Genomic DNA, 24,634 nt, shown 5'->3' on the forward strand with positions numbered 1-24,634 from the left:
CAGTACACAGGCCAAAATGCTATATGTGACCCTGGACAACAAAACCAGTCTTATGGGTCAATTTTTCAAAATTTAAATTTTACATCTGACAGCTGAAAATGAAACATTCTATAGATGCATTGGTTGTAATGATAAGACATCTGGCAGAGATACAATAGTTTAAACTCTGGAATCTGAGGGAGCAAAATCTAAATAATCAGATAATTGCCTTTGAAGTTGTTAATCGGAGGTGCTGTAGCAGGCCATCCACTCGCAAGAATGAAGTTTTATATATATTTAAGGTAGGGAATTTACAAAATATCTTCATGAAACATGATCTTTATTTAATTTTCTAATGATTTGGGGCATAAAAGAAAAATCGATCAATTTGACCTATAAAATGTATTTTTGTCATTTCCTAAAAATGTTCCAAGTGCTTCGACTGGTTTTGTGATCAAGGTTCACATATGTCATCAACAGTGCACATAGGCCTTTCTAAAATCAGTATTTTAGAAATCCTTGTTGAAAAAAGGTTTAAATTTTAGTTTTAGCACTGTTCTCTCTCAGAAGTCCCATTCAAAGTCATAATATAGATTTCATTTTTTGGATTGCCCTTGTCAATCTGAAAGGCTGAATCCGACCCAACGTCGCCCTCTACCTCACCAACCGTGAAGTTCAACATCTGAGATATGATCCATTTGTTTATTAGCTTGTCATAATTCATCACACAAAACAATAGAACACAAAATATAACAAGAATTTATGATTGAAATAACGTATAACCATGCATTTCAATCGAGGAAAGAACATTCTTAAAGTGGCATTTTAATACAGAATTCCTTCAGTCTTTATTATTATTATCATGTGCAAACGTGTTTGTCCTGAAAAGGACATATTCTATCCCCACAGTCCCAACATATCTGAATATCATGGGGTTCGCCAGACTCGTCTTGGTGGCAAAGGTCGCAATCTGAAGCATTCCCGGTTTCCTGACTGCTGATCAGCCGTCTGAACTTCTTGCGTTTGGTATCATCCACGCAACAAGCCACGTCTATCAACGTAATGCGAGCGGGGTCCCATACGCAATCCTCCTCGCGACCAGACTTAATACTGGATATCTTGCTGTGTGGCGGGATCCAAGCGCAATCGTACCCCTGTTGGTGCCACGATTTCTGCATGGGGTGACTGTCACAGTCAATTTTCTTCACTTTTCCAACCCGCACTTTCAACTTGAAAACGACTTTGTCTTTCTTGTCAGTGTTGGGCGGGTAACACTTTGCTTTATCAATGTTACGACTGACATATATCCCGGGACCGAGAAGTCCATCTTTCGAGGGTACAAACCCATTTCTGATGATGGTTTCGGCGTTTTTGAGCTGCGTGCCGTGAAACATTGTGTAAACACGACCTGTAGTCGGCTGCTGGTCCTGGGAAAGAGTTTTGATGCGGTCTTTAACTGCCCTCCAGCCAGAGAAATGCACAGTTCCACTCATTTCTAAATAGACAGACATATATTAAAACACTTAACCTTGTAAGATGCTTTTTAAAAGTTTAAACGTCATACATGTTTCAGAGAAAAATGAACGCACCTACTTTTTTTGATGCCACCTTGTAACTTTCGTTTTCGTTTTAGTCTAGTGGAGGTTACAAAACTTATCTTTTGTCTTCTAGTCGAGTGATTCAAGTCGGTTAATAACCTCTATCCTCTATTTACGCACAAATGATATGTATAAATGACCACAAATGTGAATAATTTCGATTCTGCTTATTGTTTTTTAAAGGAATGCACATAATATTTTATTACTGATTGTTATGAAATTTACATCTTGATTTTTATGCACGTACACTGTTTTGCTTTAGACTAGTGGCGATGCAAGATCCAGAACATCACTGAACATGCCGGGCAGGTGCAATAATGGTGATAACATTATTACTGCTTGCCAGTTGATCCAAAGAGCATCTTTACCAGGGATTTATAAAAATATTCTTCGCTACTGTGTTTAACTACATAAAATGACATCTTCCTCTTTTTTCTTCCTCATTTTCCTTGGAATCATATAAGCATTTAATACGACTGTGCCTTTCTCCATTTTCAACAGTGTTGCCTTAATAGTGTACTCTGATCTACAGTCGATGCAAATCATTGAGAAACGTCTCCAAGCCAGTTATTTGCATTTAACCAAATGATGAAGCCTTCACAAGCGAAACGATGTGAAGGGTATGAATATGGGTGCGTGAGATTGAACATATACCTATGTCTACCTAGGATTTTAATCGACTTTCTTCTTTTGATATAATGAACGTGGTACATGCGTTTTGCTGGACTAGAAAACTTAACTGAACTTCTGAGAAACTTTGCAGCATTCGGCCCAAATTATGATGGAGACAGGTGAAAATTATTTTAATTCTATGAGGATTTTTTTTGTTTGTTTTATGTTAAATTATTGAATCATTGATGCTGGGGTTTTACATTTATATAAAAGTTTTATCTATATATTCTTGTTGGTGTGTTAGTTTTGTACAGTATCACAAAGCCTATTTGTTTGCTCTTAAATAGACTACTTTTTTGTTTAGCATAAATGTAGCAATACTGAAAACGTACCTCTTTGCTTCTCAGTAGGAAAAATGTTTTTATCTTTAATTATGCAATTTTAAACATTCAAAATTAATACAAAGAAACACGTTATTTCAATAATTATTTTCTAATGTATTTACATATTGCCTCAAATTCAAAAATGGAATGGTATAAAGTTGTTTGAAATGTGGATTTTAAATGCACTTTAAACATGATAAATTGAAGGTTATTCATTTGATTCATTTGTTTTGATATTAGCTGCTATCCTTCTTTTTAAGAATGTGTGATATTTTATAAATGTTGGTAACTGACATGCACATTTAATAGAGGTCTCAGCAAGGCTCAAATCTGTAGTACAGATGTGCATGTCAATGTAGGAGAGCTGCACTCCAGTAACTGCAACATCAAGCATAGAAAAAAGCAAACATTTTAAGCCTCTATCTTTTAATGTTTCGTAAGTGCCTAGGGCTTTGCCATTTATGACTGTTAACAGAGCTTGATCATGAAATTAGGCTAAACTACTGTGGGTGCACACCCTAGACAACAGAGCAGGTGTGTTTGAGAGAAAGACAGATAGAAGTTATTAGTCTGGCATTGAAACATATTGGCCCTATTAGAATACTGTATAAGTGAAGATATTTCCACTCACGTACAACAAAAACAGCTGTTTGCCTGAGGATCTGAATTTAAACCTATGCATCTGTATTTTTGACAGATGGTATGGTATTGTTTGTTTAACTCCTGATTGTTTTGCAATGGTTTTTCCTCAGGCTTAAATTTATCACAAATAGAGATCCGCACTGAGAATTCAGTTAAATTTAGATTTACAGAAGAAAAACTCCATCCTACTCCATGCAATGAACATTCCTACGACATTTGTTTCTTTCCCATCTGTTTGTTTTAAATGTAACTGAGGACTTTGACTTTGAGGACAAAATGTACAGTACAATGCAATGAAAGTCTACCAAATGTGTAAATGTAAATGTAGTGACATTTAGTTTTACACACATTTACATTTACACATTTGGTAGACTTTCATTGCATTGTACTGTACATTTTGTATCGGAGTATGTGTAATCCCTGGGATCGAACCCATGAACTTAGTATTGCGAGCGCCATGTTCTAGCCACTGAGCACAGGTGCTATAGAGATGGTTTCTTGAATAGTCACCAAATTCAACAGCACTTGGAGTGTCTTGGATGTAGTCACACTATCTCTGGTCAGCAATGGAAAATCTTTAACTGGCAATGCTAAAAGTAGATATTTTTATTCATAAAGATTGCAATGTTTTTTAAAACATCTTACATCTTATTTGCATGAATACTTTAATTTAAGAGTTGCTTTCATCTATTTACATAATGGTCTAAGCCATAAAACTGTTCATCTTTAATATGCAGAACAATTCAGATGTAGTCTTGTCATTTTTTTTACCATAAAAATACACAAATTAAGTCAATCAGTTTATTTTTATTATATAAAGTTATATATAAAAGCATGAAGTATAAATAACAATAGATCAATTGTAATTTATAGATCAATTTTTAATACAAATAATATTTATCATAGTAATGTGACTACAATAATTTTGAAGACATGTCTTTAAAAAGACATAAAATAGTTATTTTTCTTCCCACAGAGTATTCCAAGAGAGTATACCAAGGTGTAAGAGTCAAGCATACTGTCAAAGACCTTCTAGCAGAAAAGCGATTAAGACAAACAACTGCACCCAGATTCAGTGTAAGTCATTGTTCATGTACTTGATCATCCCATGCCTATAAGTGATTCTTTTAGTGTTTTCTCAATATAACAACTAAAAAAACGTATTCACACAATGCAAACAAACATAATTCTGCACAGAATGTTTAGCATTAGACGTAGCTGAAAGCTATCCATCATCCATGCTTGAAATGTCCCTTGTTAGTGTGAACAGATAAGTATCAGCCACACCTGCCAAAATCAGATCTGTCTTCCTGAAAGAAGACAGACAGGCATTGTTACCAGAAGACGGTTAAACCCAAGCCTAAACCGAGGTCATCACTGGGATTTGCTACCAAACACAACAAAACAGACGGCACTTGTATTCAGGTGAACTCCTGCTGCGAGCTGCTGTCTGCTTTTGTTTTGTTTTGTACCCTTACTAAAACTAATGGACCAGTCCGTTCATGCAAATTCTTACGAGGGGTGGTTGGCCTCAACATATGGCCAAGTAAAAAAAACGAATGATGTATTCAATGTTTTGAAATGTGCTAGAATCATTGTGCAATAAATATATACTTTTAATAGCACAACCATTTTTCTCAACAATCTGTGACAAATACCATTGAAGATGTGCCTCTTAATGTAGCAGTGTCCTAAAGTATATTACAAAGACTGATATCTACAAACAAATTAACTTCATTCTGCTGCATTTTTATGAGAGTCAACTGGGATATGTTCCCAGTCATCCCACGATTTCTTTACTTCCTTATGACAAAATCTCATGAGAAGACTATATACTCCACCGAAGGGAAGTGTACACATGGTGCAAGAGGGGGAGCACTGTTGTGACACTGGCAAATCATATTCAAATATCTTCCCACATGATTTGCCTGGCTTTCAACAGAACAAGCACTAGAACCTAAGCCTTCCTGTCTTTCTATATTCTCTCTGACTTGAAATCAGACAAAATACAAAGGAGCCCACCAGGGTTTCTGTGTATCACCTTTACATCGAATGTGGGGATTCATCAGTTGTCTGTGTCATCACATATTCACATGATCATCACATGATTTATGAGAACACACACACTTAAATACATAGAAACACGGAGATGGGGCAATAACAATGACAGTTTGATTTTCAGACAAGCGGCAGTTCATCCCAGACAGCTTTTGTGCCTATGCCTGGTGAGACCATCTTTGCTCATCTTGATCAAATTTAGGTTGTTAACAGACGTGAAAGATGTACCCGCAGAGAATGTTAATACACCTGGTCACAGGGAGCTACAGTATATTAGTTTCCCGCTTCCATTTTGCAGGATCTCATGTGCTTCCTGGTTACTACAGTATGAGAAGACCCTTCCTCCAAGACTCAGAGTTCTGCCATCCCATGAAGCAGTACTCTCCGGATACGTATTCTTCAGCGCTGGGAAGCAAGGGTTTTACGTATGACCACCCCTCCAGTTACCCCCCTTTTATTGACAGCTACTACAACCCTGACTCCTATGGAGATTACAGAGGGCCAACTTCATATGCCACTACTGGAGGGGCACTGTTTCCACCATCTACACTACCAACACTACTGCCATCTCTAACTGGAGAGGCCTCGTCACACTTACTCTTGGTAGACCTACAACTAAATATTTCTCCGCATTATTAAAAAAAGAAGAGTTATTAAGAACTAGCATGACAGTTTGTTACATTATTTCTGATCATTTCCCCTTCATATGTTACAGAGAGACCCCTGGGGTCAGCCATCTGAGGACCCAGTCAATCAACCAGAAGTCATTTGTCCTGAGGGCCCAACCCCAGTGCCAGACTCACCGTCTCTGGGAGGGCCTGACTCTGGCGGTTCCTCGCCGTACCGTCTATCTTCAGGCCGCAGCGGGAGCTCAATCCCATCCAGCTCTCAGCATTACACTCTGCAGCCTCTGGAAGACGTTCCCTACTCAGCTGCTTCCTACACCTCTGCCACCAGCTACTCCTGCCCACCATACATGACAACACCGGGTGATCTGGCTGTGGTGAAGATGACACCTGTCTCCTCAGAGGAGGCTAGCGGTGGAGAAGTGTCTCTCAGTGACACAACATCCTGGGCAAAAGATGATGGAACCGGCACCTGGTTGTCATATGAGACAAGGAGGGCTTTTTGAGACGCAGAAGTGTCAAAACAAAAGCATTTTACATGGACTGTGGACTGTTCAATTGTGATTATGCAGCCTCTGTGGAGACAATAAGGAGATGATAGCCATGAATATAACATAATATAGTGGTATATGTGTGTTGTTGTATGACAATATGTTTATTTCTCATGGTATAGATGACCTCCTTAAGAAATTTTGAAGTCACAAACAAATTTTTTGTAAACTCTTTATATGGCACGAAGATAAAACAAAGATATGTGCAGATAGTTCAGTTCATGCTTTAAACTTATACATATTTACATATCCAATTTGAAATGAATTGGAAAGAATGCACTTATTTTTCTGTCTTTCGTTTATGATCAATTGTAACACCAATCCTTAAAGTAAATTAACTTAAATCAAACAGTACCAAAGAACACTTTTGAGAGGATGTGTAATGGAAACGATGGCTAGCAAGTAACGTTTTTAAACAACGCGTATGTTAGATTAGTCTGTTGTCAGGAATACCACATTTAAAAAATAAAATAATGTTTTGTGCTTGAATAACATTTAAAGTGTGTCGTGTTTATAGAACAGTACTGAAACAAACCCTTCATTGGGTAGACTTGTTGTTCTTTTTACGTTCAGAATTAAACTAATGTATTCTGAGCTCTCTTTGTGAGGCAGGTTGCTAGGACGCCACTTCGTTGTTAAGCCAAGGTCCCGGGTGCGACATGGCTATTGAGGACTTTAAAACATCGCCTGTTCTAATTTCTCTCACCATGGACCTTTGTTCACAGTATGTCACAGGTTTATTAATCAAAAAAAGATCACAAGTGATAAATAAAAGATGAACGTATGTTAAAAATCATAAATTAGAAGATCATTTTTTAATTCACAGTCTTTTTCAACAGGCTTCTTTTAACCGTGCCGCGGCGTTGCTAGGCGCGTTGTGTTTTGTATTCCTGTTCTGCGTGCGTATAGCGTCAAAGTTTCTGAAGTTAATCAACGTTTGAGGTGTGATCATTGAGAGCATTTTCTCAAAGATGACTGTTACTTGTACATGTCTTATAGTCCAGTTTAGATCCGGGAGAACAAAATGGTGAAAAGAAAGGCACTGTTATTTCTGTTGTCGTGTGGATCAAATGATAAGCTACAGTTCATCTCTTAAAAATGGTGCACTAACTAAGCCAAACTGCTAGCCTAGTTTGTCCATTTTGGCTAGTCTGATATGTTCAGTTATGACCTGTTCGTCGGTGTAAACAAGACACGAGGGGAAAACTTCGTAAATAAAACAGTGCGTAATGTGCTTAACCTTAACTACGTCATCATTTTGCTAACTCGCCTAAATCATCAACGGGAAATTCCTCAGCGCTGTTCATAATGGATCAGTATCATATTTTGGAGGTTATCGGAGAAGGATCCTTTGGGCGAGTTTTTAAAGGCCGCAGGAGGTTTTGCGGCCAGGTGAGAGCTGCTCCCTCTCTTCCAGTCCCCGTAGGCTGGCATATCATTTAATAAAAAAACTGTATTACCTCTCTGCCCGAGTGACGTCGACTCTTGTATTTTTTTTAGGTCGTGGCGTTGAAGTTCATTCCCAAAATTGGCCGCTCAGAGAAGGATCTCCGCAGTTTAAACAGAGAGATTGACATCATGAGGGGGCTTAAACATGCCAACATAGTACTGCTTTTAGACAGCTTTGAGACAGAGAGAGAGGTACGGCTGTCACGACAAGTCAAGTTACATATTCCACCGCTGCTTTAACCCGGTGCTTCCAGTATAACTGCCTTTTTCAAGAAAATATAGCTCCCAGGGATAACAATTTTCACATTCAAATTTTCTAGGGAATAATTCTTGTTGGCAAGATGTAATATGTTTTGAGACGTTGGGTTGTTGGCTTTAGGACAGAACCAGTTGTGACTTTGATCATGGAATTATTAAATATGTAACCGAAAAAGTATCGGTGGGAACAGCTTAGAAAACAGGAGTGAATGTGTGTCACTGGAATGACTTTAGCGTGTTTTCCTCTGGCAGGTAGTGGTGGTGACCGAGTATGCAGAGGGTGAGCTGTTTCAGATCCTGGAAGATGATGGGAGTTTACCTGAGGGTCAGGTACATCAGACAGGCAGTGAGACTGTCACGGTTAACCAGTAACAAAAACGTAGATTAATTTACATGCAGTGTATTTGTATACATTCCGTGATTATACATTTATTGTTAACAACCACTTGGAGGGCAATTTTAGGGTTTACAACGATATATCCTATTGTAGAATTTTATATCATTCTGTATTGTTTAAATACTATTATGTTAGAACCTGGGTTGTATTTAATAATAACAATAATAATATACTAATGGATACAAATTTAAATGAGAGATAAACATGATTATATGTATTTGCTCAAAATGTTGCTCAGACCTGTAGCACACTTGATGATCAGATGTCTAACTTGAATGTCCAACTGTCTTATTTAACGTTCCATCATATTGTGTTGTTTTGTGTAGGTGCGTGAAATAGCCTGCCAGCTTGTCTCTGCCCTGTACTATCTACACTCGCATCGCATATTGCACCGTGACATGAAACCACAAAACATCCTGCTGGGAAAAGGAGGAGTTGTAAAGCTCTGTGACTTTGGGTAAGAATTACCTATAGCTTCAAACTACTTTAGTAACTCTCTATATTATTAATCAGGACATTTTTGATGTTTTAGGAAACATGCCTTACTAAAAAGATTACTTGTGTGCATTTTGGAGACAACACAAAAGCAATGATGTATTTCTAGATATGGCATTGCAAGTTTTTTTTTCGGTTTGGACTTTGGACAGCTCTAGCATTTATTTTAGTCAAGGACTAGTCTAATCCTTGTCCGGGAAACCGGGAATAAAAAACAGAGTGGATAGATAATTTAATGATCTTGAATAGTGGTCTCTCTTCTCAGATTTGCTCGTGCCATGAGCGTGTCCACCCTTGTGTTGACCTCCATTAAGGGGACTCCTCTCTACATGTCCCCAGAGCTGGTGGAAGAGAAACCTTATGACCACTCAGCTGACCTTTGGTCTCTGGGCTGCATACTCTATGAGCTCCACACGGGGGCGCCTCCGTTCTACACAAACTCCATCTTTCAGCTGGTGCAGCTTATTGTGAAAGACCCCGTAAAATGGCCAGAGAACATGAGCCAAGACTGTATGGTACTGTGTAATTTACTTCCTGCATGAGGATATTAAATTCGTGTAATGATTGAACTCATTGATTGATGTTTCGGAGGAAGGCAATATTTCCATTTAATGTTTCCTTCTTTGTGTGTGTTTTTTGTAGAGTTTTTTAAAGGGATTGTTGACAAAAGATCCCCAGGAGAGACTCTCATGGCCTGACCTGCTTCATCACCCTTTTGTTGCAGATGGAGTTTTAAGTAATTACTCTTAGATCTTTATCATTTTGTGCAAATATCTATTCTTTGTGAATTGCAATTTTAACTAATATATATGCTTTTGAACATATTTAGTACTTTTGGAAAAGTAGGTTACAATATAAGTACAGATTTTTTTCTTATTTAACAAAAGGCGAAGAGATACTTAGCATTTAGAAAATAGTGGTTTTATTTTAAAAATGTATTTATTATATATAAAGACAACTTTGAAACTTATTTGTATTTTTTTAACCTTGCATATATAATTATAAATAAATAATCTTAAAGATTTTTTAACATTAAATTGGTTACAAATATTCTATTGGTTGTATTTTGATCAAATGTTTGTGGAGTGTTAAAGAAGTTAAGGAAGTTCTTCTGGACCAGCGTTGTTTACATCATCTGAAGAGGTCTATGTACTATGTGCCATATTATTTTTGACTGTGTTTATTTTATTTTATGGGCTTTTCATTTTGAGGTTTGTGATTTTTGCAAACCTGTTACCAAAATCCTGATTTACATAGTTTTGTAATTGGCTAGCAATAAACATAAATAAATGAAATATTACAAAATTTACTCAGTATTTGTTTGATCATGTCTTTAGTTCTTGCAATTACATGAGTAGGCTATACAGTTTAATTTGTAAAACTTGAGAAAATAGAATGAAATGATTTACTTATCTCTTTTCTTGCTGCAGAAATACAATAAGGATTTTCAATACAATTTCACAGCAATTCGTTACTATTTGGTGGCTAGTTCATACAAATTTGATCTCATTCAGTAACACTTAAGTAGCCTACAATCTATTTTTGCGTCAGTAACAACTATTTAAAAGAAAATTTTGTACGTCTTACAAATTAGTCCCCTGATAAAATACTAATGATTTTCCATGTTCTTTGATTTTTCTAAAATGATGCTGTTTGCTTTGACAGTTGTGTCAGATGAGGGTTCGAGCAACCCCCTGACAGTAACACCAAGCCCGGATGTACAGGCCTTGAAGCAGCAGCAGGCTGCAGAGAAGACGACGGCACGTAGCGGAGAGGGCAAACTACTGCGCAAAGCTCGAGAGCTCAGAGAAATAGAGAGGAATAACAGACTGGTAAACTCATACTACATCTGTCAACAACAGCTGCTATGAACAAAGAACTTTGTTTTTCATGGCTTCCTGTGTTCAGAGGTTATGGATGAGATTTTCCGCATGTCTTTCTAATTTATGACACTTTTAGTGAGATAAACTGTTTATGTAAATCACAATGATGCTAATGTTGTTGAAGTAATGTTATTTATGAAAATTTACAGTGTTATGTAATGTGAATGGATTGGTTTATTACCCCGAAATAGCTTTCAAAGTGTCCATTTATGTAAATGGAAGTGGAAAAAAATGGGTCTTGTTTTACTAGGAGATAGCTGGGAAAGCAGCCCGCACCAGTCAGCCTCGCTGTAAGACAGCTTCTGGCGGAGGAGCCCCCTCCACTGCCCACTCATTGGGCAGCACCTTTTCAGTGTATCAAAATTCATCTCAGCCAGCAACCAATCAGCATCAAGCAAATGACAACAGTGTTACCAGGTAGTATTTTCATGTAGAATTTGGAAAATTTAGGCCGGGGCTGTATAAGTTCAATCAAGGGTATATCAAGAATATAGTAAGGAGAATAGTTTTTTACCAGCATGAAGATGATAAATTATAAGACCAGCTTTAGAGCACTAAAATAGTTTATACTAAGCATAAATATGTATGTTGCTGTCTTATACACAATCCCTTAGGAAAATCCATTTGTACAAATCACATATAACCCTGAAATATAGACAACTTATATATTTATGGTATATGATAATCTGTACAACATTTATAAAATGATTCTTTGCCTGCAGTCTCATTTCCCTTTTTTTATAGGGTGTGCTCTGCTCCGCATAAAGGCCAGATCAGTAGAGACTATGAAAGGGAGTTCCCTTCAGTAGAAGTGGGACCCAGGCAAATTGCGAAGCGATCTGGACATCCACGGACCAGTCTGGCTTCTGTCAGGATGGACAGTGAGGTTTGTCCCTTTAGAGTTAAAAGAGTTGGCTGTGGTTATATTAATTTTACATTTCATAGGCCTAGTTGGGGAGTTATGTAACTTTATACATATAATTATTATATATACACATAGGTTCGTTTGGGTGTGTGTGTATACATATGTTGGGTTTAACCACTACATCTGATACGCACTAATGATGTCCAAATTTATAAATAACTCTGTCCATCATTAAGGAACAAGATGTTGACAGTGATTATGAATGGCAGCAATTGGCTGAATTTGCTGACCAGACCTCTGTTGAACCTGCCATCCTTCAGAGATTAAAGACCAGACTTCTCTTAGCCAAGAAACAGGTAGGTTTCATAGGTTAAAATGTCACAAGTGTAACTGTTTCATTTGGGTAAGTGGATGTATTAAATACTCACTTCTCTGTCCAGCTGATGGTCAAAAAGGGTGAAGAGCCCTCTTCAATTCTACAGCCACTAGAAGTCCTCGGGAAAATTATTCAGAGCTGTCAGCCTGGAGATGTTGACAAAGTAGGCTAAGGAGTTGGAGCTTCCTCATCTACTGTTCAGCCTGATTGAGGACACCCTGAACATTCCTGATCTAATGCAGGTGTGAAAAATACACATACAGCATCTTTTAGTGTGACTTAAAAGATGCAACAAAAAAGATGCTTTTAACTAATAACATTTTTATTTTTCGTGATTTGTAGTGGAGAATGACTATTCGGATTACAGTAAAAGCAACAGAAAATCTTTTTCTGGATTGTTTCTGAAATTTACATTTTTTAATAAACCAATGGCTGAGATGAAAATTCTAAAAATATAAAAATTAACTTTAAATTATTAATTATTTGGGGTGTTTGTTTGTTATTTTAAGGAGTCGCAGGGTGAAATCATATTGGGAGATCTGATGAGTGTGCTCATAATGTATTTGGAAAAGAGCCCGGACTGGGAGATAAAGCGGAAGAGGTATTGTTTTATTCATTTATTTTATTGTTACCTATTCACTTTTTAATTGTAGGCTTTCCACGCTAAAATTATTTTTGCATTAACATTTAATTTCTTGAAGAAAGAATATTGACATCTTTTCTTTCCACTTATGTCAATCAAAACCCAATCATTATTTTTTTTAAAGAGGACCAGCTTCAAAATGACAATAAAAACAATTATGAAAACGGTCCATTCCAATTATTCTGAAGCCAAACAATAACTTTCCCCCACTGCATGCATGAGTAAAATAAGATTGATTATCATTAATTCATGATTAATGAATTTGGTCAAATCTTCTCAATGATTCGACTGAAATGGTTCATAAACTGTGAATGATTCATTCACAAACATGGTCTAGTCCTTAAATTTAACTCGCTGTCAGTGAACTGGTCACAACATTTAACACTATCACTGAATGTGAAGCTGTTAAATGACTTAAAATGATTTAGGATTTGGTGGATAGATTTTATGATGCTTTAATGGTGTATTTTGTCATTCAGTCTCCTATCACATTCATTGCATGGGAAACGTGGGGAGGACATTACTTACAAAATTGGGTCTGGAATCAGGATTGTGGTGAAGAAATAATGCCAGTTTTTTGGGGGGTGAACTAATCCTTTAAGTAAATTTGCTGTTTCTTTTATAAAATGAACGAATATTTAGTGATAATTGCAGAATACTTGGTTCGGCTGTTGTTATTCAAACTGCTGCTAGGCTTTAATGAAACTTTAATCTGAGTGGTATTTTACGAAAAATATTTTCTCTCGTCAGGGCTGAGGATCTCTGTCAGCTATTTATATCAGTATTTCTCTGTCGAGACCCGAAACGTACAGCGGTAAGATTTTCTCTCTAGTTTGTGTCAAAAACACTTTTAAACCGGTAAAATCAAGTCCAACGGTGGTGGGATGTCTGCTTTCATTTGGATTACAGGAGATTTTGTGGTCTCTCCTACAGCTTTTGGCAACAGCAGTCTTAACCTTGTTCGCTCGCCGCGGTATATCTGCGAATGTCAGCACGGAAAGGCTTGCAGCCTTTTTGCAGAATATTTTGACAGACGAAGCAGAGGTGCAATTCCATTATTTATACTGTGAATAATGCTTAACTCTGTTTGAAGTAATTAATGTCATTGATGTGATGAAACCCAGTGAAGTCATGCACCAACACACTCTTCTCTCCTTTTCTTTCACATAGATTCAAAACCCTTTACCTGCAGGCTGGGGCATTTGTGATGGCCTTCTGTCACTGATTCTCTACAGACTATCTGAGGTAATTCCACACACATTAATTGTACTCAAATCTGTGGGTGATCTAATCCACACTTTTTTCCTCCCAATGATAAAAGTGTGAAAGCAGCTCATTGTGCGACTACCAGAGTTGGGATCTTTGGCCGTGCCTGTGGACTAAAGTGAACGCCGCACTGGAAAACACAACTCTTCTGGGAGCCCACTTCTCTGCTAATGGTACTGAACATCATTGAAAACAGTAATAATAAAAACTTACTACATTGCAGCTGTAATACTCCAGTAATTTGATCAAACACGTCGGTTTGTCTTTACCCGGCAGGTCTGTACGTGTTACTCTCTCTTGTTTTATTGGTTTACTCAAGTGATCCATACAGCTGTGTGGATCTTATTTCAAATGCTTCTACAAACTGTTCCTCTGCCCTCAGTCACCTTCTTACTACCAATTGGTAAGCTGGACCTCAAACATGATCTCAAATCTTACCATGGAAATAATCAACACAATAGGTTTCACGGTGCACATCTCATTTCTACCTTCAGCAGCACTGCGATGCTTGAGAGTGGGTGTTTTTGGGGTGACTCAGACATAAACAGCCTGTCAGTGATGAGCTGTCATCTCCTCTGCATCCCCTTCTCTCTGAGGTTGCCCCTTGAAAAACATGTGTCTGTTGTGCAGTCGTATCGTAGGTCAAATATTGTTCCAGGATTGTTGAAGGTGTGATTTAAAATCATTCTTGTTGCAGTCAAGTTTTAATTGCTTTTGTTAAACGTAATTTTTAGCATTTTTCCTTTTTTTTCTGTGTTGTGTCTTTGGTCAGATGATTCAAACTCTTCCCGTGGCCCTTGTGGAGCTTCCTCTGTGTCTTTCAAATCGCCTGCTACTATCTGACCCACAACACACTGCTCCATGTCTTATCAGCGCAGCCCAGGCCTGTGGCTTCCTCCCTTACAACACAGAAAACTCTGACAATGGAACAGAACACACTTTTAACCACTCTGGAAATGGTGCGGAGCAACTCAGGAGCAACAGTAATGCAAAGAAAACCAAGATAGATCAGATCAAAGCTAAGTCTAGAAAGAGGATAGACCAACTTAAAGGTACACCTAAAACAAAAAAGGATTCGCCAGAGACTCAATATCAGTTGTCCAAAAGCGAAACCGAGAAGTTAAGAGAGATGGTAGCACAACCAAAAACCAAGAGATATCAAAACCCGAGCATTGAACTTTTTAGGGATAGATTGGAGCAGCGGAGTGGTTGCATAGAGGTGCTTATGGACAGTTTAGAGCTCCATGACCTTTCTACAGGCCATCTTCAAGATCTCTCAGCTCAGCAAGGAAGTAACCTCAGCTGGCTTATAGACAGCCTGGAGGAGCTGAGGAGAAGCAATGAATATAGTAGAAGAAATGGAGATCACCCCAAAGTCCCCATGGCACTGCAAATACCCTTCCCAGAGGCAGAAGTAGAACGGCAAGTTCTCTGTTGGCTGTGCTGCTACAAAGCAAACTTCTTTACGGCTGTGCAGTGGAGCTTCTTATTCTTCTCTCCCAACTCGCACTTTATCTCACCCAACCATCTCGTGCTTCTCTTCATTTGGAAGCCACCCAACTACGACTTGCATTGCATCATCAAGATGATGGAATCAGAAGTGCATGTTGTAGCCTGGTGGGAAACCGGATATCAGGTGATTCGGAGTTTGATCCAAGCCTTGATCCACAGATATTCCAGGACCTGTTGAGCTGCCTACATGATCCCGCTCCCTCTGTTCGTAGGAGTGCATGCAAAGCTGTGGGAAACTGCTTGAGTCTAATTGAAAAAACTGATTTAAATACTTCCAGGTTTAAAAATACAATTGAGAGAAAAAAAAGAACACAAGAAAAATGGAGCCGAATACCAGTATCAGAGGGTATCAGACGAGGGCTGCCAGAAGGTTCTTCTGCTTTAAAGGAAAAAACTGTTAACAGTGTGGGAGACGTATGGAAAGAGGTTGCCATAGGAGCAGCCCTTCCCCTCTTGTCTCTGCTATCAGATGATGATAATGTAATTCGACAGCACTGCTGTGGGGCCTTGGGTAAACTGGCTGTTATCGGTGGAGGGGACGGAGCACTCCTCGGCGCAGACGCGCCACACTTGCTTCTCCAGACTGCTTGTGATGATTCCCATCATGCAGTGCGACGGGCAGCTGTGGCCACTCTGCATGTGTTTAGCCAACAAAACACACTACTGCAGGTAAGAGCAGTGTAAATAAGTTTGAACTAACTTATTTCAATGTTTTTACCCGGCAACTAAATTAAGACAGTCATTGGATTTGTATTTAATATCACTGGGGACCAGCCCAAACTACTACCTAACAAGATTATTAAATATTATATATTTTCCCCCAAGATGCTGTGTGTTGTGTGAGTGCAAAGAGTGCAGTTCTTCATAAGGCATATGCAAACAGTGCAGCAAAATGAACATTGAGCTGTTTTTTGCTATATTGCATCATTTTGACAGTTGTGCAAAAAAATTGAAAGACAGAAAAACGGGTGAAAAAGTCCTTACTGTCATTTTCTCATTCTTCCCTTCCTTAAGGCTCTGAGGTCTCTAGATGCAGGAAGAAAACTTTGTCAAACATCCCAAAGCTCTGCATTTCACAGGGATTATCAATTGCTTGTCAGCAAGTTGGATGGGACCATAGAAGGAAAACTATAGACCTCAACTTTTACAGTTTGTGTGTAGAAAAAGAATGTATTTACCTAAAAATATTTTAGTAAATGTGGATGGATAGTCGGATACTAACATTTACAATTAATGTGTTGCAGCATTATTCTGTGTCTAGGAAAGTTGCTTGTGTTTATATCTATTTGATCAATGATCAAAAGAAATTCACTTAAAAAAAATTATATTTGAAAAATTTCCCCATTCTGTCCATGTATCATTTTGTAGATTTATTTGTTGTTTTAAATGCTTTCCTGTTTGATTCACACGGTTATATTTTGTTTGAATAAAGCTGCATTTATACAATATATTTAGCCTCTTTTTTTATTTATTTGTCCAGCCTGGAAGTTTTTGAATAATATAAATACGTAAAATATAAATTACCGGAAAGTTCAAAAATGTTTCCATAATTAGAAATTAATATGCTGGAACATTTGTGGCAATTTTGGATGGACCTATTTCAATCTGCAATCCGTACGAAAAAATGTGAATATCACGGATTCGCCTGTTTTTACCATTTCATTAGTTTGACTTGTGTTTTTTCTTTTACACAAATCCCTAACTAAATAGAATTACACAATATTTCATAAATGTGCATTGCTTTTTATTTTCGTTTATTTGTCATACTGTCATTTTATGTACCTGGGTTGATATTTTATCTGTTAAATTCCAGGTAAACGACTTTTCGCTTGTTACGCATCTAGCTACATGTCAGATAAGCATTTTGGTGTTTTTTTGAAAAGGTTTCGAAAACAAAATTCTGAAGAAATGGTGTTGAAGAATTCAAGTTGAATTATTTATAATTTGTATGCATTTGAATTGTAATTATATAGCCATACAAATGCCGAAGTAGCCTATCTAACAGTAAAAAAACCTGGTTGCATATTATGAGAGACGAGACAAGAGACTGTAGGCTATACTTTAAGAGCAAAATATTGTATCATATCGACGAAAATGTGTTGAGTTACAAACTGTAAAATACCATTCGAAGCGTTTATTTAAAACTGTAAGGAGTTTTTAAAACATCTGCGAATTTAATAGCACGTAGCCCTATGTGGAAAAGTGATCATATTTTACTAAACCATTTATTTAAGCTTCGCTTTTTTTGCATCTACTGATACTTTGACGTGATACAATTTTTAAGCATGTAATTACCGCTTTACAGTAGGCTATGTGAGGAAAAAACTACAATCTGAAATCACCGTCTGAAAAAAAAAAAAACGAAAGGCACAAAAAATGAGGGAATCAAAGTGAAAAAAAGCTTTTTACGCCAAAGAAAACTAATTTAATTGTCTAATCCTTGTACATTTGGTTCTCTCGTTTTTCCCTGTTTTTCTTTTTGTTGTCGGGAAAATTCACCTACACAAGCTAAAGCCATTGTGATAACAGATATGATAGCCTAGATAAATATGACATTTAATATGCCATAATATTTTTTTATATATATAAATATTGTTTCTTATATTCTTCTTTACAGACCCAACCTAACACGGTCATTCGATAGTTTAATTTCAGTGTTGTCTAAAACCTTTTCCACAGCCTGGATTAGTGAGGATACAGAGCAGCGCTGCTCCACATATTCGGCTTCTAAAGCTGTCAACTATTCTCCGTCCAAACAAGGGATAAACTCTATCCGTTAAACTGTAGGTCTACAGATTAAGCTCTGAAATCATCGCCGACATGCACTGCTGCTGACACAAATCACTTTATTTGACTCAATGAAGTAACAGGAAAACACAAGGTAATTAATCGAAGACGATACATCGAAATGCCTCGTACAAAATGAATTGTCTTAGTATTATAGCTGGTGTAAACTTGAAAATCGTGTGCCTCAATTCGGGATTAAAAAAAGTATATCTCAACTTCACAAAATGACCGTACAACACAGCGAATAAGAAGCTATAATTCATTAACATGATTGTATAACGCCATAAGGAAAGAATATTAGAAATGGATGTCGTAAGCTCTGTTATTATCTAGCAAGTTTATTTAGAGGAATTAAATTATGTTTGAAATATTGCTACGTTTTAAGGTACACAGACACTTTAGGAAAAATACAATAAAGAAAGAAAAGGCCAGATTTGTTGCGTTTGTTCTTGTAATTGTGTCTCCTATTGGAGGAAAGTAGAAAATTAGAGTGACTACACGAGCTGCCAGGATACACTTCTGAAAATGACTAAATTGTAAACATAAAAATCATAACATTTGTCAAGGATTGTGCATGATCATAATTACAAAAATCTTAACTTAAATTATTTACATCGTTGATGAAATATTGCTAAGAAGCTGGGAGTCTGCAATTGTAAAATAATCTAAAGCCACCACAATCATTCCAGTGTTTATAAAAATGCTGGATCACTAAAAAGATTTCTTTGCTGTCCCCAAACACACACTGGTACCTTAGAGCAAACAAGCTTTATAAAATCACAAACCCTGATTGTTGTCGCACTAACAGCAGAGATATTGGGCCAAACAGCAGTTTGTGAATCAAATTCAACTCATTCATCTCTAATGAAATGTGTTAGCCAAGAGAATATAAAACAGGACTTCTTAAGCATGAAAGACTTTGCAGAAATATTCAAAATGTCTTTCAGACAAAAACTTTTTTTTTCAAGAGCCTTGAAATCTTCAGCATGCAAGAACAAAAGTACAGAAAACCAACACACATAACATTAGGCAGTGCCATATCTTCAGCATCGAGTTACAAACTGACATACCTCCATGACTTTGGACATAAATTGTATACCTGAGCTGCAGAACTCTAAATCTAAATTGGGCATTTAAAAACACATGATCAGGTTAGTTATTCCTGAGGGAAATTCATTTTGAGAAGCGCTTCCCCTGAAACTCAATATATATAACAAACAGATTGCTTTCAATATCAGTGCTTATTTCTTTTTTAATATATGGAAGAGTTACGATAGTAGGAACTACAAATATTGTACTTTATTAATTTTAATGTACAATAAATTATAAATAATCATTAGAAATAAATAAAACAATAAATTAAGATAAGTGGAGGTCATATGCTAAACTTGTGATATTCCCTTGCAGCCTTTACTAAATAAATGATAATCCGGTGTTAATATATGTCGTTCCTGAACGCTCTGTTGTTAAAGCTCATTTATGGAAACAAGAAGATGACCCGTTTAGACACATAATAAACAGACGGCTGTCATTGCAGTCGAGACCTAATCACAGTGCATATTGACCGATCTGGAGCTGTTTTTTTTAAGCGGATGTCTGTGCTGCAGCTGTGCACTTTGTCAGTTTCTAACGAAAATTTTATGATTGAATAGCGTGCAATAGTACAACCTCCACCAACACATTCTAAGAAAGAACACATTCAGTCCGAAAACATTCCAACTCAAATTTCATTGCCTTGCAGACTGCTAACAATTCTACTTGTAGGACCATTGTCAGGTGGTCAAGCTTTTGGTCAGCCGCTGGCTTCCTGTTTAAGGCGTTGGCTGCGGGCCTTGTACACCTCAATCAGGAGGTCTTTCACATATTGGATCTCTCGTTCCACTGATTCTGCCTTGTCTCGTAGCTCGCGGTTTCTGCCCTCCAGACCATGAAGCTGTTCTTCCAGTGAGTCCAACTCTGCTCGCTTCCTTTGACGATATCTGTCGGAAAAGTATAATAAAAAAATGTCATATTAAATAAATAAGAATTGACAAATTCCAAAAATTGTTATTTCCATGCTTTTATTTAAAAATTTAAAATAAATCTCATATGCGACCCAAACTGTTTAGATTAGTACCTGGAACCTCACTCATACGAAAAAATGTAATACGCCTATAGTTGTGACTGAAATTGCAATACCTGTGAGCTGCCGTCTTGTTCTGATCTCTCTTCTTCTGTTTGCGTTCACCGCGGGGTCCTTCGATAAGTGGCACCTCAAGGCTCTGGTTTCACATTGCAGGGGTCAACTCCTCTGGAACACGGGGAGCCCATTTCAGACTCGTGGTGGTCAGGACTTAAGCAGTCAGGGCCTTGGCCTTCAAGAAATCCACATTGAAAGTTGTTATGTTGACGATGAAGCTCTGTGCTTTCCGGTTTACCCGGTTCACTGATGGCCCCCAGAAAGCTGTGGTAGGCTTCTTCTTGGGGTGTGCTTTGGAGGAAACAGCTTTCATTGGGTTCCGTCTTCCAGGGCATGCTGGCCTTCACATCACTTGCAATGGTCTTTGCATCACTCATCATCTCCATTTCTGTGCTTCCTGAAATGCCATTTAAATTGACTTCTCTGACTCCATACATCATCATTTCGTCTTTCTTGTTGGGAACTTGAATGGGTCCACTGAAACTGTACCCTCCGCTGACAACCTTACTCGGGCCAATGGCCTCTTCTGTGTAGCGGCAGTTCCTCTCCTCTTTGGGTAAAATGGAACACCTTCGAATCTCCACCGCGCTGCCCAGGCAGTAGCCTTTGCCAACCACCCTTTCATCTTCTGCACAGCTGTAGCTACCACCAGTTGCAACAGCTGTGTTACCTGAGGAATTTCCTTTGGAACTCCAGATGCTACCCTCGAAGGTGTCGCCCACCCTCGCGACATCGGAAACTCGCTTGCGGGTGCAGACGTTGGTGTTGGGTCGGCTGCAACTGTAGGGGGCATGTCTAGGAATCTTGGAGCGGCCAATGGGTCCCCCACAAAAGCTCAGCAAGTCAAGTTCCCCAGTTGCCAGGGTAACAAGTAGAGGGCTGGATTCTGATTGGTTGGAAGTAGAATATGATGTGTACGGCAACTGGTAGTACGATGGTGGACCAACTGGCGCTGGATCCTTATCGCATTTGCCCAGTTTGGAGGCTTTCTCTGGGAGTGGGTCAGACAGGAAGTAGTCCTCCAGCTGAGCAAGCTCCTCTTGCAGCAGAGAGGTCATGACCTCCAAATCTGAGGGCACCTGGATGTCATGCTGGAGGGGCGAGGGGGGAAGGGATGCATTGGGGGAGGGAGAGGCGTGAGAGGTTGGGAGGTACGAGGAGAAATCTACTTCTTCCGTCATCCAGTCACTAAGACCATCACCTGTGGGGAAAACAGAGGTCAACATGTTAATCACTGGCCTAGAGATCCAATACAACAAAGCTAATAAAATAAATAAAATAACAGTATTTTATTACCCTGTTAAAAATACTTATCTTAGTTCAGTTCACTTAATAAATTCAAAATCCGAAAACCTGTATTAAAGTAGCGCGTTATCAACAAATAATATAAAATAGATCCACATTGGTAGTTTTACTCACTGTTCAAGGAGAACGAAATGTGCTGCAGTGCGGTGCCCACCTGAAACTGGGAAAAATAAAAAACTGTATTCACTGCAACTCACCAATTAAGTGCTGGCTCTCCTCTGGCCCCTCCCCTCTGCGCCCCTCCGATTGGCTGTGGTTAGCCTGTGGGTGAGAGAGAGTGAGGGGGTCTGCCGGGCAGACGAGTAGAGTCTTCCAAATGGGTGCTGACATTGTCATCATCCTGTCCGTTGATCCTACGATTCAAATGTCCGAGCTTAGAGTGCACAACAGTGAAGTTCGAGAGTTGAGCCACAGAAAACAGGGCTTGGTGTGCATTATGAAACCTAAAGACAATGGAAAAAATGATGAGGATGGTGTGGTAAAACGCAATGCGTTCTACCTAATATCCAAAATGTACTACCACGACAACTATACATTTCCAGTTGTTGGGGTAGGACAGAAGAAAAATCGTTGTCTCCCAAGTGGTGAAACTTTCCATTCTAAATTTGTCCTGGCACACCTAAATTATCTAAAAATAACTAACTGTCCATGAATCTACATTTATGAATTTTATCAACGTCACATACAATGCAAACTGAGTAAAAACGAATATAACCCCCCATTTCGTTACAACATCAGTAAAGACACATTGGTGATTAGCGAGGGACCAATTTAGAAAACTACCACTCTTCCATCCATCAAAGTCCCTCGTGCCCACTTAGGGGAGCTCTACTGAGATCCTAGAGAACCAGGCGAATGCTCTACTTGTGGGACTTTATAGCAGCCTGTATATTCAAGACCCACAGATGGCTTAAGCTTGACACACAATGACGAAAAGCTTATTTGACCAGACCAGTCACAATAACAAAAATCTTTAAGAATGTTTTTTTTCATTTGAGCTTTAATTTATTAGGCTCAATTTTGCAATAAAATAATAATTCAGTTATTTAGACAATGAGGATTTTATTGCAATCTGATATGCTCTTATAATCGTGACATTTACACTGAAGTCCAGTTTGTTTACAATCTAAACTCAGACACAGAACATAATTTTGGGTTTACAGAAAAATCAGGCACAACCAAGAAAACGGTCAGACTGCAGAAACAACCAAAGAAAAATGTTTTTCCCCGTTAAAAAGTTATCCTTTCAAGGCACATGGCAGGTGAAAACTAAGCAGCAACCTCTGAACTGAATCTCGAGACGCTCGGCGAGCACGTGGGTTATAGTGTATGACGTAATGCCAAAGCAAAGACACAACATCTTTGTGGAAGCCTCGAAACGATTCAAGCTTTTGTCTTCATCGAGGCTATTTTCGAGTGGAGAAACAATGGCAGGTGCATGCAATGCGAATCTATGCATCGGGGTACAAACATGAGATATAAAAAAAAATAGAATGAACGACACGGTAGGACCTGTACAGCCTATACACTATTGTTTAAAGAGACAGGCAATAACGGTTACATCCGTAGCACATTAATAACGGCTCAATAGAAAACAGGACGAAGCAGTCCATCAAACAAGCATTTCTTGATTAATTCAAAAATAGACCAATGTTTTAAAATTAAATCTGCAGTTAACGTCAAAATAGTAAAAGGCGTGTCAAATGTGTCTGTAGTCTCAATACTGTAAAGTTACTGAAGCGACTTAAAGAGCCGATATGAGTTTCTGAAACTTGACCAAGAAACAAAGCACACTCCATAAAACATCTCTTGTAACACTGTTACAAGTGACAACACATAAAACAGCACGTAAACTAAACCAATACATAGAAAAAGTACATCGCCAGCCGACAAAACCAACAATGCTTCAAATAAAGCACAGAAAAGTAAGAAGTTGCACTTACTCCATTCTTGCTTAAATGTTTTGGGTTTGGAGTGCGTTGCAAGAGCAAAGCACAGCGTTTCTTAAGGATCGACGAATCAACTGAATTAAAAAGCCATGTCTCCTTCGGAGTGTCTAGGACTGAAGTGCTGTTGGTCTTGCTTTGTTGTGATGGAGTTGATGACTGAGAATCGGCTAATTGAGTCAATGCATCAGGTCACCCACACCTAGCAACCAGCTGCGTCACGCGGTCAGCCCCCACTGCTATAGATTCCTCCGCCCTATGGATTGGTATTGGTAGATAAGTTTCACACTCGTGCTTAGAGGGCCGGCGAAAACGCCCACAAGATCTAGGTCTCATTTTCTCCAATAAAGTGTGTACAAACACAGCCCGTTGACATAACCTTTAACTACAAAAAGTAGTATCGTTTTGAGCCTGTGCATGTAACGAAAGCTGCTATTAACGCGGATTGGGATGATTAGCGTGTAACTAGAGTATGTAATTATACATTAAATATTAATATCATAAGACGTTTACAATGTCACTCAGATGTGTATTGTTTCACAGGGACTACTTGATTTCTTCTAGCGAGGAAGAACACTTTCTGCTACCCAGGAGATACGTGGCTGTTGTTGCAGGTTAGTTGCATCAGCGCTTCAAGCTGCTAGCAGATTCGCTGGATAGACTGAAGCGGTCGCGCAGCTATTGGCTGGTGCGGAAGTGTTGTCATTTCTGATTGGCTCACGGTAGGGAAACGTTGCATCCCAATGGTCCTTAGTTTTCCACTCTCCGAGCACATGTTTCACGTAAACATCCCGAGAGTACGTCTTGAAAAGTGGTTAAACTTT

The 24,634-nt window shown here is 38.4% G+C and overlaps 4 protein-coding genes across 6 annotated transcripts in view; 2 read left to right on the forward strand and 2 right to left on the reverse strand.

Annotated features, from left to right (window-relative positions):
• Positions 1 to 6,893, forward strand: part of pou2af2 (POU class 2 homeobox associating factor 2) — a 37,470-nt gene extending 30,577 nt beyond the window's left edge. Inside the window, exons 1-5 of one of the 2 annotated variants that reach the window (XM_056745919.1) lie at positions 2,181 to 2,368; positions 4,191 to 4,291; positions 5,397 to 5,439; positions 5,571 to 5,875; positions 5,988 to 6,893. In XM_056745919.1, the coding sequence (XP_056601897.1) occupies positions 2,356 to 2,368; positions 4,191 to 4,291; positions 5,397 to 5,439; positions 5,571 to 5,875; positions 5,988 to 6,404 (879 nt within the window). In that variant the 5' untranslated portion in view covers positions 2,181 to 2,355 and the 3' untranslated portion in view covers positions 6,405 to 6,893. Of the gene's footprint in view, positions 1 to 2,180; positions 2,369 to 4,190; positions 4,292 to 5,396; positions 5,440 to 5,570; positions 5,876 to 5,987 lie in introns of those variants that run through there. The other variant, XM_056745920.1, reaches the window with a different exon arrangement.
• On the reverse strand, positions 668 to 1,799 carry gig2o (grass carp reovirus (GCRV)-induced gene 2o). 2 transcript variants are annotated; one of them, XM_056745922.1, is made up of 2 exons: positions 1,569 to 1,799; positions 668 to 1,474 (listed from the first exon to the last, which is right to left on the reverse strand). In XM_056745922.1, the coding sequence occupies exon 2, from the start codon at positions 1,470 to 1,472 to the stop codon at positions 840 to 842; it is 633 nt and encodes a 210-aa protein (XP_056601900.1). In that variant the 5' UTR covers positions 1,473 to 1,474; positions 1,569 to 1,799; the 3' UTR covers positions 668 to 839. The 2 variants fall into 2 exon arrangements, with proteins under 2 accessions (XP_056601900.1, XP_056601899.1); XM_056745921.1 differs by having other exon boundaries at positions 1,573 to 1,798.
• Positions 6,894 to 7,055: 162 nt separating the features above from the next.
• On the forward strand, positions 7,056 to 17,019 carry stk36 (serine/threonine kinase 36 (fused homolog, Drosophila)). Its single transcript, XM_056745917.1, is given in 22 exon segments — positions 7,056 to 7,841; positions 7,950 to 8,090; positions 8,409 to 8,486; positions 8,880 to 9,010; positions 9,314 to 9,563; positions 9,691 to 9,784; positions 10,714 to 10,880; positions 11,182 to 11,348; positions 11,676 to 11,817; positions 12,033 to 12,152; positions 12,237 to 12,341; positions 12,343 to 12,414; positions 12,682 to 12,773; positions 13,566 to 13,629; positions 13,749 to 13,859; positions 13,986 to 14,060; positions 14,137 to 14,254; positions 14,358 to 14,484; positions 14,576 to 14,750; positions 14,854 to 15,489; positions 15,492 to 16,262; positions 16,608 to 17,019. Coding segments are annotated over 22 exon segments (3,840 nt in total). The 5' UTR covers positions 7,056 to 7,757; the 3' UTR covers positions 16,728 to 17,019.
• Positions 17,020 to 19,664: 2,645 nt separating this feature from the next.
• atf5a (activating transcription factor 5a) lies at positions 19,665 to 24,330 on the reverse strand. The gene is given in 5 exon segments (XM_056744957.1): positions 19,665 to 20,359; positions 20,559 to 20,638; positions 20,640 to 21,760; positions 22,062 to 22,307; positions 23,808 to 24,330. Coding segments are annotated over 4 exon segments (1,530 nt in total). The 5' UTR covers positions 22,204 to 22,307; positions 23,808 to 24,330; the 3' UTR covers positions 19,665 to 20,172.
• Positions 24,331 to 24,634: the final 304 nt, after the last annotated feature.

The sequence above is a fragment of the Triplophysa dalaica genome, chromosome 4 (assembly GCF_015846415.1).
Source record: "Triplophysa dalaica isolate WHDGS20190420 chromosome 4, ASM1584641v1, whole genome shotgun sequence".
NCBI lineage: Eukaryota > Metazoa > Chordata > Actinopteri > Cypriniformes > Nemacheilidae > Triplophysa > Triplophysa dalaica.

Excerpts from the sequence above, each read along its gene's own strand:
- gig2o (XM_056745922.1), bottom strand. The coding sequence starts at position 1,472 with ATGAGTGGAACTGTGCATTTCTCTGGCTGGAGGGCAGTTAAAGACCGC.